The sequence below is a fragment of the Leptosomus discolor genome, chromosome 18 (assembly GCF_034619465.1).
Source record: "Leptosomus discolor isolate bLepDis1 chromosome 18, bLepDis1.hap2, whole genome shotgun sequence".
Taxonomy (NCBI): domain Eukaryota; kingdom Metazoa; phylum Chordata; class Aves; order Leptosomiformes; family Leptosomidae; genus Leptosomus; species Leptosomus discolor.
In genome coordinates this window covers 4,163,560-4,180,857 of record NC_141408.1, presented here as the reverse complement: position 1 = coordinate 4,180,857, position 17,298 = coordinate 4,163,560, and the positions used below count along the sequence as shown (strand labels likewise).

At 52.8% G+C, this 17,298-nt stretch overlaps 2 protein-coding genes across 2 annotated transcripts; one reads left to right on the top strand and one right to left on the bottom strand.

The window, feature by feature from the left end:
* Nucleotides 1–9,926: 9,926 nt before the first annotated feature.
* Nucleotides 9,927–10,559, bottom strand: MIS12 (MIS12 kinetochore complex component). The gene has a single exon (XM_009948400.2). It carries the CDS (start codon nt 10,557–10,559, stop codon nt 9,927–9,929), a length of 633 nt encoding a protein of 210 aa, XP_009946702.2.
* Nucleotides 10,560–11,088: 529 nt separating this feature from the next.
* On the top strand, nt 11,089–16,820 carry DERL2 (derlin 2). The gene is made up of 7 exons (XM_086475177.1): nt 11,089–11,182; nt 11,747–11,812; nt 12,074–12,147; nt 12,576–12,669; nt 13,169–13,364; nt 13,905–13,995; nt 15,900–16,820. Exons 1-7 carry the CDS (start codon nt 11,090–11,092, stop codon nt 16,006–16,008), a joined length of 723 nt encoding a protein of 240 aa, XP_086331303.1. The 5' UTR covers nt 11,089; the 3' UTR covers nt 16,009–16,820.
* The last annotated feature ends 478 nt before the right edge of the window (nt 16,821–17,298 follow it).

Genomic DNA, 17,298 nt, shown 5'->3' with positions numbered 1-17,298 from the left:
AAGGCAGGCTCCTTCCTGCCCCACGGGCGTGGGGATCTCAGTAAATGTAAAAACATTTCCAAAGGAATCATGGAATCACAGAACGGTTTGGGCTGGAAGGGACCTTAAAGATCATCCAGTTCCCACCGCCCTGCCCTGGGCAGGGACACCTTCCACCAGACCAGGTTGCTCCCAGCCCCATCCAGCCTGGCACTGCGGCAGTGCTGAGGGGTCCTGCTGAGAGCATGAGCCTGTGGAGTGGCCAGCAGGAATCCTGGAGACTGGAAAGCAGGTCCTGGGGGGGTTTGTGAGTATGTACGACTCAGTTTGGGTACCAAACTTCTCCACCTTACCAGGGCACCTTTACAGTGGTGTTTGCTGAGCAAAGCAGCGAAAGGGCTTGCTTTGCTGGCCCAGAGCCTCCTGCAGAAGACCATGCTCTGATCAGGTCCCTCCCAACCTGGACTATCCCATGACCCTGTTGCTCAGTGCAGCCTCCCTGCGGGACCAGGGGAAGGAAGGAGCTCGAGAGCTAGTCGCTGCCTTTCCCCTTCCCTTCCCCAAAGGAAAGCCATGCATGCTCAGAGCTGCCGCAAGCGGGCAGCCAGGCCCTTGATCAGTGACCCCAAGCCATCAAAGCATTCCAAAAAAAATAGTGTAAATTCAAGAAAAAATGAATTTGCAGCTTCTGAGGATATCATTTGGATCATCTGTGCTGTAATTTTGCTGCTGTTTCTGATTTATAGGCCTGTTCTGTTAGTATTTAAGTCTCTTGTTATACTTGATGTTAAATATATGATTCTGTATGTACTCTGCTGTAACTCAAGCATGATGTATATGCACTCAGTACTGTAATGGCACGTGGCTGTTACACTGTAAATATGTACCATGAATAGAGAGGCTATTTTTTGCATGCTTTTGTACTCTAGAACCGAAGAGAAAATTACAATAAAGCCCACAGAAATGACCCTCGGTGTAAGTGCAGTTCCCAACGCTGCCGGCTCTCGTGTGCTCTCTGCTGTTCAAGCCCTCTGTGTTCTTTTAGCTACAGCAAAGAGGGGCTTACAGGGCTTCCACCCTCCTTTCATCCCTGCCCTTTCCCTGTTGGGCTTCTCCCTGCACGAGGAGGCTCAGGGACCCGTTGTGCTTCGGTACCACCCCACGTACCACCACCAGCTGTTGCAGCATCTCGCTGCAATGTGACCAGTGAAGTTGTCTTGCCTTAACTGCATTTGCTTCCAAAGAAACAGGCCATTTGCTTCGAAGAGGGGTTGGCCTGGGCTGGAGCCGCACGGTTGTGGAAACCACAGCAAATCCTGGGCTCGTCTGGTGTCGCTGGGCAGGAGCGGCTGGCTGATCCCACGGTGCTCCGGGACCTTCCTCCAGGTGAGGCACCGCTCTCTTCTCGTAATGCCGAAAAAAAGAAAAAGAAAAAAGGTGAAGGCGCCTATCTCATCGCCTGCCATCAACGTCCAGCCCAAACAGACGCGTGATGGGCCCAATAACCGCTTGTGCCATCACAGCTGTTAATCTGTGGGCGTAGAAACTGCTTCCGCCCTCTGAGTCGGAATGTACGTGGGCCCGAGGTACAAAGTGCTTGCAGTGACGTGGCTTTAGAGCTGTGCCTGCTCACAGGGATGTCCTGGGCTTTGGGTGAGCTCCTGACGCCCTCGCAGCCTGTTCCCAAGTACCACAACGAGCCGCCCAGGAGGATCCGAGTCCCCCGAGCACAAGGGCATAGGTGGGCTGTGTCCCCTGGAGCAGCTCATCGCTCAGGGCGCCATACTCGGTCCCTTTGGTTGAGCAAACCAGACTCGGCTTCCCCTGATTTTGTTTGCCTTATGGTCAGGGGACAGAAATGGGGAGACCAAAACCTTTCCAGCCAGGGATGGTCTCACACACAGGTCCGGGTCCGTGCCCAGACAGCAGATGTAAATGGAAAACCATAGGCACTGTACCCTGAGGTGTGTTTCTCCAGTACAGCTGGGCTGGTCGCTGCTGTGTTGTCAGGAGGGGATGTGCTGGGGGGTGAAAGCTCAGTTTTGCCGGATGACCCACGTTTCTAGGTGAGCTTTGCCATTTTATCTGCTTTGGCAAAGTCCCCAATTGTGGGCATAGCTTTGGCAATCCCTGACCTGCCTTTCCTCCCTCCCTGAAGAAACCAGGAGCCCCCTTTGTGCCCTGAGCCGGTTGTTGTCTGCCAGGAAACATCCCGTCACAGAAACGTCCCTGTCTGAGCCGACCCTCGCCTTTCCCCCAACAGCCGGTGGAGGCTAACGGGGCACCTCTGCGCTTCACGTGAGGATGTTACCGCTTCATTCCTCCAGTCTGCTCGCAGCAGCAGCCTGCACACCGCGGTGATGACTGCTGTTTCCCGGTAAACCACACTGAGACCAAACCCCACTATTTATTTTGCAAATGCTGAGCAAAAAGCCCTTTGTGGCCCTGTTACTTGTAAAGAAGGCTGTAGCAATTACCACCTCTTAGGTGCAGCCCCAATTAAAACAGAGAGGAGTTTTGCTTGAATTCTATAAGCCAAGTAGCTTTGTCTCCTGGGGATATTTCTTCCTAACAAGTCCAGTCTTTGTGTTTTGGCGAAGGGAATGACCCTCGTGGGGTTGGCAAGGACGGGCGGCCGCGGCTCTCCCGGAATCGCGGCAGCTCAGGGGCATGGGCTGACTCGTGCTGGGAAGGAGGGGACAAGCTCCGTACCAGCTCCTGCGGGCTCAAGGCAGCCACTGATCATCACTTTAAACTTTCATCCTCCTTATTTCTGGCACACCAACGCCAAATTAGTGACCCAAGAGCTGAAACCCCCTTTGGGGGCGGGTCGTTCAGCGCTGCAGCGATCCTGACCGGCCGAGCCCTGGCAGGTGAGGAAGGTGCCGCGTTGCTCTGCGCTATCGGAGAGGCGGTTTCTGTGACAAGCTCAGAAAAACATGCCCAGATGTGCCCCAGTGCCATAGCAATGGGGCTGAACTCGCTGTCACCAGCGCCACGAAAGGAAGGAAAACAGCTCCATGAGAGGGACCAGCGGAGGCACGGGTGTGCAAACGGGGACGTCGAGGACCTGTTCACGCTCAAACACTTTGGCTGGATCGGTGCAGTCGCCCGCTCCCACGCCGGGTGGAGTCATTCCCCAGCGTCTTGTCAGGGAGTTAATAAAATAGCGAAGTCACGTCATTGCTGGTTCCGCGGGGATGCGGCGTCCTGGTCCCATCTCGGTGGGTCACATCGCTCCCACTGTCACGCACCCAGCCCCGAGACTCGGTCAGTGACGTGTCCCAAGGCAGTAAATGCCCCCGGCTGCCCTCGCCCAGTTTGGAAAGGGTTTTCTCCATGTATTTCTGGTCATTTTAGGATCTCGCTGGGGACTCGATTTGGGGGTTGATCCAGACAGGTAAATGGCTTGAAAGTGGCTCCCCCTCAATTTCTCTTAAATGGGCTGCATTTCAAAATGGATTTCTTGAGCAGTAAATGATCATTTAGTGCTTATTATAATATTCATTAAGAGCTGACTTCTGTTGTAGCATTATACCAAATACTAATTATTAGAAATTAAGGTGACAGGAGGTAATAATATTCTGAGTTGTGTAAGTAGGAGTAATAACAGCCCGGGTGGGATAAGCGAGTTGGAGAATTTCCTTCCTATGGGGAAATGAGAGATAATAAAATCCCCAGGAGCAGGCGGGGGGGAGCCACGGCTGCCTGGGCAGGGGGTGTGCAGTGCGGTGTCGGCGGGGGAGCTGCCAGGGGAACAGCATGAAAACAGTCAGAGCTGGTGGTGGGTGCGAGGGCAGCAAGCAGAGGGGTCGTGGGCGAGGGGCCATTGGGTCCAAGTGTCCGGTTTTGGGGCATTGCTGCCCGGCAGGATCCATACAAGGAAATGAGCTCCGAAGGCTCACTCTTGCCTGGACGTCATTTCTCTAGTTTGTTTGCTTCGGTTTTGTTGGGATTTTTTTTTTTTTATCCTCTTCAGGCTGAAATTAAATTTCCTATGATGATTTCCAACAAAAGCTGGGCAGACGTTTCTGCTGGGTCTGGCGTTAGATGCCGCTGCGCGTCCTTAGGAGCTGCAGGTCGGGGTGCTGGTAAGCAGTTGCTGCCTGGGCGTCGGGCACAGTCCAGCTACGAGCGACTGCTGGGTTTAAAGCAAAAGGCCTTGGTTACAGCCAAGGTGGAGCTAAACCAACCTCTGAATCACGTTTCGTCATGCCACGTTCGGCCCCGAGAGCCACGACTGCCACTTAAAACTCACGGGAACATCGGTAGGATGGATGTGGGGGCAGGATGAACGGCCCAAAGCCACCAGGGCTGTGGTTTTTCCTGTCCCCAGTGCAGGGGGAGTCACCAGCCCTCAGAAGACACAGCTCCAACTGGGAGTATCCCCGTTATAAATGTCACCCGTTATTGTTATCCGTGCTGCCCTGCGCTGAGCTGCACAGCCGCCTCCAAGGCTTCCCTCCAGCCGAGGCTGTTTAATCATGCTCCCTCTTCCCTGTGGTTTAATTAGGGGGAAAAAAATATCTTCTGCGTGAAAGTGATCCCTTTGTTGCCAAACATTTCCAGGTTATTTCTTTTATTCTCCTTGAATAGGAAAAAGCCATTACCGTGTTCTTTTCTAAAGCAATTTCCAGGGCGGCCCAGCAAACACAGCCAGGAGCCATCAGCGACCAAGCCCTGACGAAGTTTCTTCGCTTGAGTAAATCAATGTTTTGCCACTGATGTGATCTGAATGCCCCTTTTCTGTGCCTCATTTATTTTACTGCAGGGGCTGGGGTGGAGGGGGAGGCTGCACCAGGGCAGCTCTCTGTAAATCCCACCGGGGCACTCGGCGCTTTCGGTCCCATCCGATTTTACGGTGCCAACACAGCAGGGAAGAGCTGCCGCGCTCACCAGCCGGGGTAACTCCCTCCAGCCCTGGTGCCTCGCAGGGCCCAGCTGCCTCCCTGCCTGTTGATCTCTGGGTTTTCTTGGCAGGGGAGGTTTCTCAGGGCGGTGTTGGGAAGGGGGATGCTCTTGCTTAGTCTGGACCAGCCAAAATCCCTGGGAAAGAAAAATGTTTGGCATAACGGGGTTTGGTTTGTTTTGGTTTTTTTTTTCATCATTATAATGGGATGGTGTCACATGAACATCTCCTCCCTGCCTTGTCGGTCTCTTCAAGCCTGCTGCGGGATGGGGACAGGGATGGGGATGGATCACAGCCCCGAGCCACCGTGGGATTGCTGGCAAGGGAGGGAGCTGACCCACCGCCAGCTTGAGGTGAAGCAATTGAAGTGTGGAGCTGCCACCGGCATTTCCTGCCTGTAATTAAAGCTTTTAATGAGGAGGCGTGTGGTAACCTCCCTGGCCCCAGGCTGGCATTTTGCCAGGGGTGGTTTATTAACGGCTGCTAATTACGCTGTCACTCAGTGTATACAGGTTGAGGAAGGCTGCAGCGCCTGGCCCCAAGCACGCGCGGTGGCTGTGAATGCTGCCAACAGAAAAAAAACCCAAATCTTAATTTCATTTATTTTTTTTCCCCCTTGCCCTGGGAGCTGAACCCCTGGGTGTTTGCAGGGCGTTTTGGGGACACCACCCCCCTGGGACACAGTCCTGGCTCCTTCCCTGCTAATCCCAGCGCGGGGGCTGCACATCTGCCTGCACGTCCCCCCCGCTGCCAGCGAGCGCCTCCTGCTCCCCGGGTGAGTTCTGCTGACAGCCCGCTGGCCTCGGTAGCCACGGTGGGCCTCGAAGCCTTTCCCCACCCCGGTGCCGCGTCCGGCTGCCGGGACATCCCCAGCCCCGACGAGCCTCGGGGCTCCTGCGTGTCTCCAGAGCAGGCGTGCGTTTTATCCCAGTAAGTAAACTGGTGGCTTCGTTTCCCTTAGACCTCAGCTCTGGTGTGTTTACTAGACCAAGCGCTCTGCAGCGAGGCTGCTGTCCCCCTACAAAAGGTTCTCGGTGACATTTCACAACAGCCAGTTATATTTTTGACATCGGGTCTTATAAAGCACCTTGCTCCCAGCCTAGGGCTCTCTGAAGCTTCCAGCTCGACACCATCAGTTAGAGAAACTGAGGGTTAAAACTACCACGTGGAATTTCTCTCCTTTCTTTAGAAGCCAGTCCCAGCTCCTGCTCCCGCAGCAGCTTGGTGCCACCCTGTCTCTGCCTGCCGTGCACCTGTACCCCGTCACCGGTGGGACGTGTGCCGCGGCCATCGCTGCTCTGCTGCGCTCCATCGGCCTCCGCGAGGGACGGGAGCCTGTGCAGAGCGGGACAAGGACAGACAGAGGCCACTGAGGATGGAGTCGGGGTACATTGAGCTGCGCCTGGACCTCAAGGGGCCCCACGAGTGCATGAGCACGCTTCGGGGCTGGGAGGGCCCCTCCAGTACTGTCAGATGCAGCAGCTGCAGGTGAAGCTGGGAAGAAAACCCCGTGGCCTTCGCCGGCCGCCGTAACGCTGCGTGAGTGTCCGAGGTTAACGGGGAGTTGCCCAGGCTCTGGGAGCTTCCCTGGCAAGGAGGGATTCGGGCGGTGGCAGCCCGGAGCAGCGCATGGTGGCAAAGTGTGGCGGCAGCTCCCTGGCTTGTTGCCCAAGGGTGGCAAGTGCTGGCCAAAGGCATCTCCTGCAAAGTTCTTCGGAGCATCGGGAAATAATTGATTTAAAAATATTTCATTAGGGTGACTCGAGTGATCAGAGCACATGCGACAGGACAGGTCATATTTTGGGAGTGAGGGGTGTTCGCGGGAGGGTGCGGGGCCAGTGCGGGTACAGCCCTGAGCCCAGCGCTCCCGGAGCAGCTCGGATATCCCACACCAGGAAGGTCGAATGGTTAATGTCAGATTTAGTTATTTGACCTATTCACCTATTTGGCAATAGGAGGGGTTTTGCTTTGGCAGCACAATGTGGCAACACCCGGAACTCACAAGCGTCACCTAGCAATTGCCATGTCCAAGGCAAATCCCAGTACAACCAGCATGGCTGGTGCTCCCTGCTCGCCCACTGCTCCAGCCATGAAGGACATACTGGAGCAGACCTTGGCACTGTGCAAGCTGCCTGGTCAGGAGAGGAGAAAGCACAAACGAGTGAAAACAAGAACAATTCCTCTTTCAAGGCAAATACAGGGCCAGGGTGGAGAAACTCAGTGCAGAATCGCCGTGACCCAGCTCGCTGCAAACTCACACGTGGTCTCTCAGGGCACGCAGTGCACAAGAAAAGTGTCTCCTCCTCATGAAGGGTAAAACAACTGATTCGTCTGAGGAGACACTTGGTAATTCTTGGTGCACGGGAGCGTTATGGAGGGGGTGGGAGGAAATCACCCAGGCTTTTCTGCAAGCGAAGCCTGGCGCCGGTCTCCTGGTGCCCTCTGCTGCCACCGTTGGCCTTTCGGTGCTCCCGGAGCTCAGCGCCGGCTCCTGCCCCGGGCTCGGTGCTTTTGCTTCGCCGGTGCTCGTTGGGGGCTGTCCCAGTACTTTCGGTTTCAGCCCGTAACGCTGGCGTTAGGTAAGGTGAGCTCCCAGCAGCGCTCCCTCCCTCCGCTAAAACCTCTGCGGGTGGCTGTGTCGTTCACCAGTTTATTGGAAATGGTCTTAAAAAAGGACTTTTAATGCTTATTTGAATGTTATAGGTAAGCTTTTTTTTTTTTTTTTAAAAAAAAAGGCTATTCTGGCTCACAAAGCAATTTTTCTTCAACATACTGCCACCACAGCTGCTACTGAGAGCCCCTGGTGACCCTTTTTGTTACTCTTTGGGAAGGATTATGTTTGGCAACGCCCTCACCCATGTATCCCCACCCCCCGCAGTTAAAGACTTTTATTCTTAAAAGGGATTTTATGAACTAAAACGAAGAGGAGAAATGAGGATTCTAACAGCAATTGAATTCCAGAAGCTGGTACCGCCTGAGGGGTCATGGCAAAGTTCCTTTTTCTCTTCACAGAACTGCTCTGCCCTGTCCATCGCTTATTTCAGCTGAACGGTTTTGCCACCAGCATTTCGTTGCAGCTGAAGAGACGCCTCAGCGCAGAGCTCAGTGTAATAAACCTCCTCTCGGGAAGCTCTCTGAGCTGTCAATGTCTTACCCGCTCATCCCAAGGGTTTATCTGTGCCCCAACCCCCCGCCCCTTTTTCAGAAATAAATACCTCACAAGATGCAGCTCAGCAGGAGAAGCCGGGGTGCCCTTCAGGCTGCCACTGCCCACGCACCGGAGTGTCCCCCAGACGTTTCGGATCCGTCCCCGCTCTCTCGCCCTCCTCCTTCCTCTGCTGTCTTTCCAACACAAGACGAGGACTGCAATGACGGCTTCTTGACACCACGAGGTTCGGGCAGCCCTTGCCCTGTGCCCTGAAGAATAACAGGGCAGCAGCAGGTGGTGCTGCCCCCTCCCCTTCACCAAGTTCTTGCTCATACTTCTCTTGTGGAAGCGTTCACGGGCTCTTTGGGGCAAGTTGTCACCTTTGTTTCTCAGCAGATTTTTTTTTTTTTTCACATTCTATTTTGTACAATTTAGCGTGAAATGAAGCCACACCGACATGGCTTCATCCATTCCCAGCTTGCTGGCTGCTTGATTCCTGCAGCAAAGCTGAGGGGAACGGCACAAAATGAAGACACACTTTTTTGGTAAGATTATCCACAGCGGACTTTGCATTGATGACGTTGTCCTACTCTTCAAGTTAAGAGAATACCAGGTAACTCTCAAGCCACCAAGTTGTTTTCTAAACAAGCGGGTTCATTTTTACCCAATTCCCTGTTTTTTCCTCCTCTAACTCCAGCCTCTGCACAGCCTAATGTTCACTGCAGAGGTCTGGAGCTCAGCCTCAGGAATTCATTTCCTCTGAGGATTTCAAGAGTGGCCACCGAGTCCCGCAGGTCTCCAGCCACCCATCAAGGCAAATGCATCTGAAGATACCTGTTTTACCGAGCTGATTCTGTACAGTCTTCAGAAGTTGGGGAAGAAAGAATTGCAATGTGTATTTTATGCTTTTGATACATTTTTTTATTGCAGTAACTTCTAAATTATTCACAAGTGTAGCATCTTTCAAGTACCTATGCTAGTAAAGCAGAAATTAGTACTGACACTTCATAATAGGTCTGTACAGGAGATTCAAAACCTGCTGAGCCCAACAGAAAGATGGGGAGATTGGAATGCATTTTGAATCAAGTACAGATAAAAGAAAGCTTAATTAAGTGACTTCAAAGAACTCGAGCGCAGCAGTCCGTCTTCCCAACAGTTTGGCAGGAAAATCCGATTAAACACGAACAAAAGGAGCTTTGCTATTTTGTAGAAAAAGGACGTCAGACAGAGAACACAGGCTATCCCTTTGCAAAGGTATGTGGAGGGGTTTCATCCCCCACTGAAATTTCAGAAAGGGGGATGAATGTCCGCCTTGGTGCAGAGATCTCTCGGTCATCGCAGCCAGACACCAGCCTCGCTGTCACAGCTCTTCTCCCCAGCTGCCGCCGGCTTTTCAAACACGGGCAACAGCCCCTCAGCCTTCCCAGGACCCGCCCTGGGCAGCATGGCCCCTCCGGGAGCTGCTCCTCGCCAAGAACATCAGCTGTTACCGGAGCAGGCACCCGGCTGCAGACTGCACATCCTTACAGCTCTGTCTTAGACATGCCTTTTTTTTTTTTTTTTTTTTTTTTAAATACTCCTGGACATAAGCAAATGTTGTGTTCAGTGTTACAGTTCATGAGGCCTGGAGGGTGTCTCCACAGCCAGGCTATCCAACCCAAAATTTATTCCCCAGCACCAGTTTCAGTTTTACATTTTACAGGCTTTTTCCTCTCCCTGCTTCCCTAAGGAGGTGCTAAATGGGTGCAAACTGACACAGTCCAACAACTTTTAGCCTGGATCTCAGCAGGATTAGAGGAGCAAGGGATTAGGGGAGATGCTTCTCGGAAGATAAGGCCCTACTGCTTCAAGCAAACTGTCTACATTCCTGTGGCCTTCTCAGGATTTCCATTACAATAACTGATCCTGCTTCTTTATTTTTTTGCTTTTCTCTTCAACATCTTTCAGCACATCTTGCAGTTTCTTAGAGTTCTCTGTCAAGAACACAAAGCTTTCTTTGAGGTTGCTGGTCCCGTGCTCCCTACAGATATTCTCAAGCCCATCAAACCACTGCACAATCTTCTCGAGCTCAGCCCGAACAACCTTCTGCTCTTCCAGCTCTGCTCGCAGAGCCTGCCCAGCAGACGCCTCAGCCCTGTACTGCTGCTGCAGATGACTGATCTCATCCTGAAGCGCCTGGAACTGCTCTTTGCTGTAGGAGAACTGCTCGTGGACCTTGTCCTCGGGAAGCAGCACGTTCGCAGGGATGTTTAACACCAGCTGCAGAAGCACTTCTTCCATTTTACTGAAGAGTTTGTCAAAGTGCTCCTTCATGAAGAGAAGAAATTTCTCCGTGCTTTTCCGGACCTGGAAGGGGCTGATTTTGCAGTTGGGAAACCCGGCCACCTTCTTCAGGATGACGCTCTCCACGACCAGCATCGTCTCGAAGAGGTAGTCCTGGAACGCGATGTAGATGCGCAGCATGCACGTCTGGGGGGTGAAGCCAAAGAACTGCGCCTCGTAGGCCATGGGATTGACCGACATGGCGGCGGGTGAGCGCCGGTGCGGACAGGCCAGGGAGAGGCGCCGGGGCAGCGGCAGGGCCTTGCCGCAGGCGGGCGGGCGGGCGGGCTGAGCCCGGCGCCGCGGGGAAGCCGGCTCCCACGGGAGGCCCAGCGCCGCCGCGGCCTCCCGCGCCGTTACCTGAGGCGCCGGGGCGGCTCCTCCCGCTCTAGTGCCGCGGACCGAGGCCGGTGACCGAGGCAGAGGCCCGTAACCAGCGCAGGCCCCGCCGCCGCTCCGCGCGCTGCACCTCTTCCCGCCTCGTTCGAACTCCCTCAGGAGAGCGGCCCTGCCAGCAGCCAATCAGCGGCCGCGAGGATGGACGCGCCGCCCAATCATCAAGCGCTCCAACCCCCGGGGGCGGGAAAAGCGAGGGGAGCAAGGGGCGGTGCTCGCCGCTCTGCCAATGAGAGCGCAGCACGACCGTTTGGCTCCGCCGGGCGTTACGGCGGGGGCGGTACGCGCAGGCGCCGGGGCGTGCCGGAAGCGGAAGCGGCGCGGGGAGCGCTAAGATGGCGTACCAGACCTTCCGGCAGGAGTACCTGCAGGTGCCGCCGGTTACGCGGGCCTACACCACGGCCTGCGTCCTCACCACCGCCGCCGTGGTGAGTGGGCGGCCCCGGCCCCGCCGGCCGCGCTCCCTCCGGCCCACACCTCCGCGCAGGGCCGCCTCCCCTCCCTCCGCCCGGCCCGCGGGTGGGGGCGGCGGGGCCGGCTCCGCGGGGCCCCGGGCGGCCGCCGCAGGCCGACAGAGCCCGCAGAGTTCGGGGGAGGGGAAGAAGGCTGCGCGGAGGGTGCCTGGGAGCGGGGGCGAGGCTCGCTGGAGCCGTGCCGCGGGGCTGGGGAGGGGAGCGCGTTGGGAACGGGGGAAGGGGCTGCCTCAGACACCCCCCCGGGTCTCTTCCCCTCGGGGCCTTCTGAGTGGGGGAATCCCCCCCAAGCAGCGCTTCCAGGGCCTGTCCGCGAACCCCGGGCGGGTGCAAGGCCCGAATAAGCACTGACAATGTGAGGAGGCTGAAGGCGTCATCGAGGGTGGCTTTTGCTGGGAAGCTCACGGTGCTGGCTGAGCACTCGGTGGGCTCGGTTCAGCCCAGAGAAAGGGGGTTGTCTGGGTGCGGATAGCTTTTTCTTGGTGTATTGATTCCATCAAATGTTCTCTTCTTTTTCAGCAATTGGAACTAATCACACCCTTTCAGCTGTATTTCAACCCTGAGTTAATATTTAAACACTTTCAAGTAAGTTTCTTCTAAAGTACGGGAGGGTTTTTAAGGTGAGCTTAAGGTTGCAAGTGCCTGTCCTCTCAAAATTGAGTGTTACAAACGGCTGTGACTTTTCATGTTAAATTTTTGAAAAGCTCATGAAGCTGCAGCGCTGATCGCTGTATCTTAGCAAGGGTCTTAGATTTGTTGCCTGTGAAGGAGATTTCAGTTACTTTTGTGTTTGCCCAGTAAAAATAAGCTGTTGTGTTGAAGGCCTTGTATTTGTCTTGTTTTCAGGTATGGAGGTTACTCACAAATTACTTATTCTTTGGACCAGTTGGCTTTAATTTTTTATTTAACATGATATTTTTGTATCCTTCATGGAGTTTGTTTTCTTTCTTTGGGAAGCGGAGCTCCAGAGTCCAGGTGTGCTGCCGGACGTGCCTGCAGGCAGAGGCTTCATCCCGCCCTGCCGTGGAGTTCCGGGAGCTCAGCTGTGCCGACGTCACTGATGTCGTGAAAGGGCACCGACGGGATGTCCTTCACGAGCTGTCAAGAATTTTGCCATTTATTCTCGTGGTGTTAAGGCTCTGTGGTACGAGGCCGGTCCTTCGGGTCGGTTCTGACCTACAGGAGGAAAGTCCAGCTTTCTCCTCCTGGCTCTGCCCTCCGCCGAGGCGCGCGGAGCGAGCCGGTTGGTACAGAACGCCTGCCTAAGCTCATGTATAACTGAATCGTTTTCCGTTGGATCTGTCTTTAAACTCGTTTGCAATCAAATTTTCCTGACCTGCGACTTCAGATATCGCTACTGCCGGATGCTTGAAGAAGGCTCTTTCCGAGGTCGGACGGCAGATTTTGTATTTATGTTCCTTTTTGGAGGACTTTTAATGACCGTATCCTTTTTTTTTTTTATTCCAGACTGCTCTAGTGAAGCTAGAGATACTTGAATGGGAACTGAAACTGTGACATTACATTATCTTATTTCTTGGGTGAGAATATGTTCTGTTTGTAGCAGGAGGAATAACGGTGTTTGTGACAGTGGTTTTGAATGCTGTGCGGCTGCTGCTCTGAGATACTGGGCTGGGCTTTCAGGCACTTTACTGCTTGACAGGGTTATGGAAGTGAGACCATTGGATAAAAGGGGACTGCTCAGGTGTGTGGTCGTGCCCAGGTTGTCCAAGAGAAGTGCTGGTGCTTCAGTGCTTTCACGCTGCAGGTGGCCTGGACCTGCGGTGGCTGTTGCACTGGAGCAACAGCAGGTTGGCACCTGGGGAAGTGGAGTTGGGGGCTGTGTGGAAAACACAGGATTGTGGCTTGTGTTGTGAAACTCGTCTCGTGCCTGACCTCACCACCACTGCTCGGTGAACTCTTTTCCCTAACTACCCACCCCAGCTTTTTGGCCTCTTTGTGAACCTGGTTTTCCTGGGGCAGGCGTTCACCATAATGCTGGTGTACGTCTGGAGCCGCAGGAATCCCTACGTCCGCATGAACTTTTTTGGGCTTCTCATCTTTCAAGCCCCATTTCTACCCTGGGTGTTGATGGGCTTTTCGCTGCTTTTGGGGAACTCCATCATCGTGGATCTCCTGGGTAAGCAAGTGCAGGGATCACAAGGATCTGTTCCTGCTGGTGTATTATATGAAACACGAAATGTGGAAAAACCCAAGGGCTAAATGCCCTTTACTTAGTGGTGGTTCGTCAGGGTATTCATACCAGGCTCTTCTGATTTCTGAACATCGCAGCAAGTGTTGTGCTGTACCAGGGGTGGAAGGAGCTTCTGATGCTTTGGCTTTTTATCACTTGGAAGCAGCCTAGGTACATAATCTGATTGTGGGCATCAGACTACGGGAGTAAAATAGCTTATATTACTATTTTTATCAAGTCTAGTAAAGCCAAAACATCAGGATGTTTAATAATGACAAGCAGTTTTAGTGTCTTGTAGTGTAAGTTAAGCTTTGCAGCTGATGTCAGCGTGCTTCATTGGGTTTTGTGTTTCTATACCTCTTGTCATGTTTTCTGTGGAAGAACCAATGCGTGGGGGTTTTTCCTGAAAGCTCTGGTGAAGCATTTGAAAGTTGTTAAAAGGAGAAGTATTGAAAAATCACCATTTGACTTTTCTTTGTGTACTAGGCATTGCCGTTGGGCACATATATTTTTTCTTAGAGGATGTCTTTCCCAACCAGCCCGGTGGTGGAAGGATTCTGAGAACACCATCTGTCCTGTAAGTGTGGGTGTATGATTTGGCTTGGATGTAGAAAAAGTGCTTGAATGGAAACTGTTTGTATTTCAGTCACATCGACTTCTGGTGAATTGGATGGCTTGAGGCAGAATGGTGGTGCGTCTGTATGTGCTCTTTTATTTAACCTGTGTGTTGCCAGACAAGGGAGAGGGGGTCTTACAGGTGTGTAAGTGGGAACTGACTTCTTCAGGAGAAGGGCTAAAGGGTTTATAACCTTTGATTTCTTTGGTAACGCCTGTTAGTCCTTTGAGTTGTGCCTGTTGGTGGCACCAAAGTACACAGCTCTGAGAGTCCTGCTGTGTGTGAACAGAGGAACTGAGGTATTAAATAGAATACATTGAATATTTTTCTTCTTCTGTAAATCATTCTCATTTCACACTTTTGGCAAAACCCTTCAGTGTTTATGGTGCTGTGTGCTGCTACTCCTGCTCGGTTCCCTCTTGCGTCGAGGGCTGAGGTCCTCCGTAGTGCTGTGCTGCAGCCTGGGTGAGAGCAGTGTGCCTGAATGAGGGGGCAGCGAAGACGCTGGGAGTTGGGCTCTGTGAGACTTGGAGAATTCCCCAGGGCTGAACTGATCCTTTCTCTTTGCTTGGAATTCGCCTCCAGAAGCCCGAGTCCATGTCCTGCTCGGTTTAACTGGGGGGTCCTGCCCGGTTGGTGGGACACGTCCGCTTGCGGGGACAGGTCGTTTCTGCTGGGTGCAGGCGTTGGCTGCAGCAAGTGGTGGTGCCGGGGGGCTGCAGGGAGGGTGGCTGTCCCTGCGCAGCTCTGCTGGTCCCTTCTCCAGGCCTACACGAATCTGGCTTGGCCTTAGCAGCCTGAGGGCTGTTCCTAGTGAGGGCTGCCTTCGTGTAAATGCACCCCTAGACAAATCGAGGGTCCAGTTACGCCTGTGTGGTGAGATACAGCTGCGACTGCCCATGTTCACGGGGGGGTGGGTGCCCGGCTGTGTGCAGGAGGAGCCCTAAGGCTACGGGAGCAGTGTTGCTGTGCTGTCTCAGTGACTCTCTTCCTCTGGCAGCGTGTCTTCAGGCTGCCGTTTAAATCCTTCTGCGTGTCCGTGTTCAGAAGGCAGCTTATGATTCTTGTCTGGGTCTAGAATTGTGATGTTTTGTTGTTTTGTTTGGTTTTCCCCAGATGCTGTAATTTTGTTTGTCTTCACTCTGGGTGAAGAGAAATAATCCCCTTAGCTATAATAAGTGTGTTTAACAAGACAGTTCTTTACTTTTCAGGCATTTTGGATATAATAATTGCTTGTATGCAGCCTGTGGTGGTCCCTTCGTTTTAAAGGATCTACTACGTTTTTGTTTCTGGATAAACAGATCTATGGAGAGAGAACCTCTAAAGCTGGTTTTGAAAGTGGCAAAATAACCTACAAGATTAAGCATGATTTTTGTGATAAACTGGAAACTCCCAGTCTCTAACGTTGTCTCGAACAGAGACTCCTCTGTGGATGTCCAGTCTGCCTGTCGATGCCTGCACCTTGCCTGTGAAACTGAGATAATGCTGCCCGTATCTGACTCTTGCTTTGGCCCCTTCTCAAGATGTGGGGGGCTCCTCAATACCCTGTTCATGTTCTGCTCCCTTACCCTGTCCTGGGAGGACACGCTGGCTGTACAGAATCTGCCTTACATCAGGGGTGGAATTTTAACTTTTTGGCTGAGTCTCGCCCGTCTCGGTTGATTTAGGCCCGTAATTCCAGACCTTCTTGCAGGTGGCTGCTAACTGGAGAGCAAGTGTGACTTGGGTGTACACACCAGTGCTCTGGCAGGCTGCTGGTGAGGGAGGACGCTGTTAGGTGTGCAGAATTTTGGGCAGTCTTGGTCTTACCATGGAACACGTATACTAAAGGGGGAAAAAAAAAATAAATCTTGTCTGTTTTCCAGGAAAGCAATATTTGACACACCGGAAGATGATCCTAATTACAATCCCTTGCCAGAAGAACGACCAGGAGGATTTGCATGGGGAGAAGGTCAGCGCCTTGGAGGCTACTGAGTGTCTGTGCCAAAACCCAGCGACAACTGGGAGAGACCGAGGTGAATGAGTTCCATACTGGGGACTCTCTCATGCCCTGTCGCAGAAAGGACGCTTCTTGACAGCTGTATGGTTTTGAATACAAGCACTTTATGAGATGGCAGTCTAATCCAAGACTCTTCCAGGCTACCAGTGTCTTTCCCAGTCAGGGAATTTGTGCTGGTAGTGAAAATACTAATCCAGTGGAGCCAAAAACCTAAAACTGGAAACCGTTTCCTGTCACCTTCAGTTAACAAGACCACGAGTACTCGTCTAAAGTGATTTCTAAAGCATTTTTTCAGGCTATTTGATACAGGAAACTATATGGGAAACTGTACAGGGGACAAAACCAGCTTTCTGGGTTTTAACTCATTTTTTATTCTTGGATAAAACAGCTACCAGATGGTTGAAAGTGTAAGTCCCTATTTCAATAGCAAAACTTTTTTTTAATCTGAGATGCTGTTGTCTACGCTCTTGTTTGAATTGTAAGAAGCACGAGGTGCAGCAAACTGCGGGCTTTTCACTTTGCCAGCTGGGTTTCAGGACCGCGCCTCTGTGTGAATACGCTTGCAGACTGAGACTCTGCTTTGGTGGCTTTTTCCCCCAAAGACCGTGTGCTAAGGTGACCGGGTTTGAGTCTGGTTTCAGTAGGTAGTTCTACAAAATCCGCCCCCACACATGCACACTTCCAACAGGTATTAAATGACTTGGAGCACTAGGGAAGAAAACTTGTTTGGAGTCAGAACTGCTCAAATTTCTCAGACGATGAGTTGAATAAAATGTCTTGCGGATCCTTTTTGGTTAATCCTTTGTATAATCCTGTAGTCTTGAGGCAGTTGGTGAACAAGCAGGTCCCTGAAGAGCCAGCACAAATGGAGGCTTTTCCCGGCAGCGCGGCGCGGAGCTGCGAGGAAACAGGGTTGTCTGCCTGAGCGTGCAGCGTGTTGCGGGAGGACACAGGTCAGTGATGCTCAGTGGGATCTAGTTTGAAGTTACATCGATTGTGAACATCTGTATGAGGAGCTGCGTCGGGAATTGAGAGCCCAGTTCAGCTCCTCGCATCCAGTCACTCCTCAGACACTGGACTGGGTAGCTGTTGATTGTATCCTAACGGATAAAAAGAGAGATTGCTGGAACTGCCTGTTCCTCCCAAATTTGGAGGACAGGCTCACCCTTGACACCCATGTGGTCATCTTGTTCGGTCTCAGATTTTGTTGTTCTTAAAAACTGTCTACAGGTTTTTCACTTGTTCGCAGTCCGGGAGACAAATGT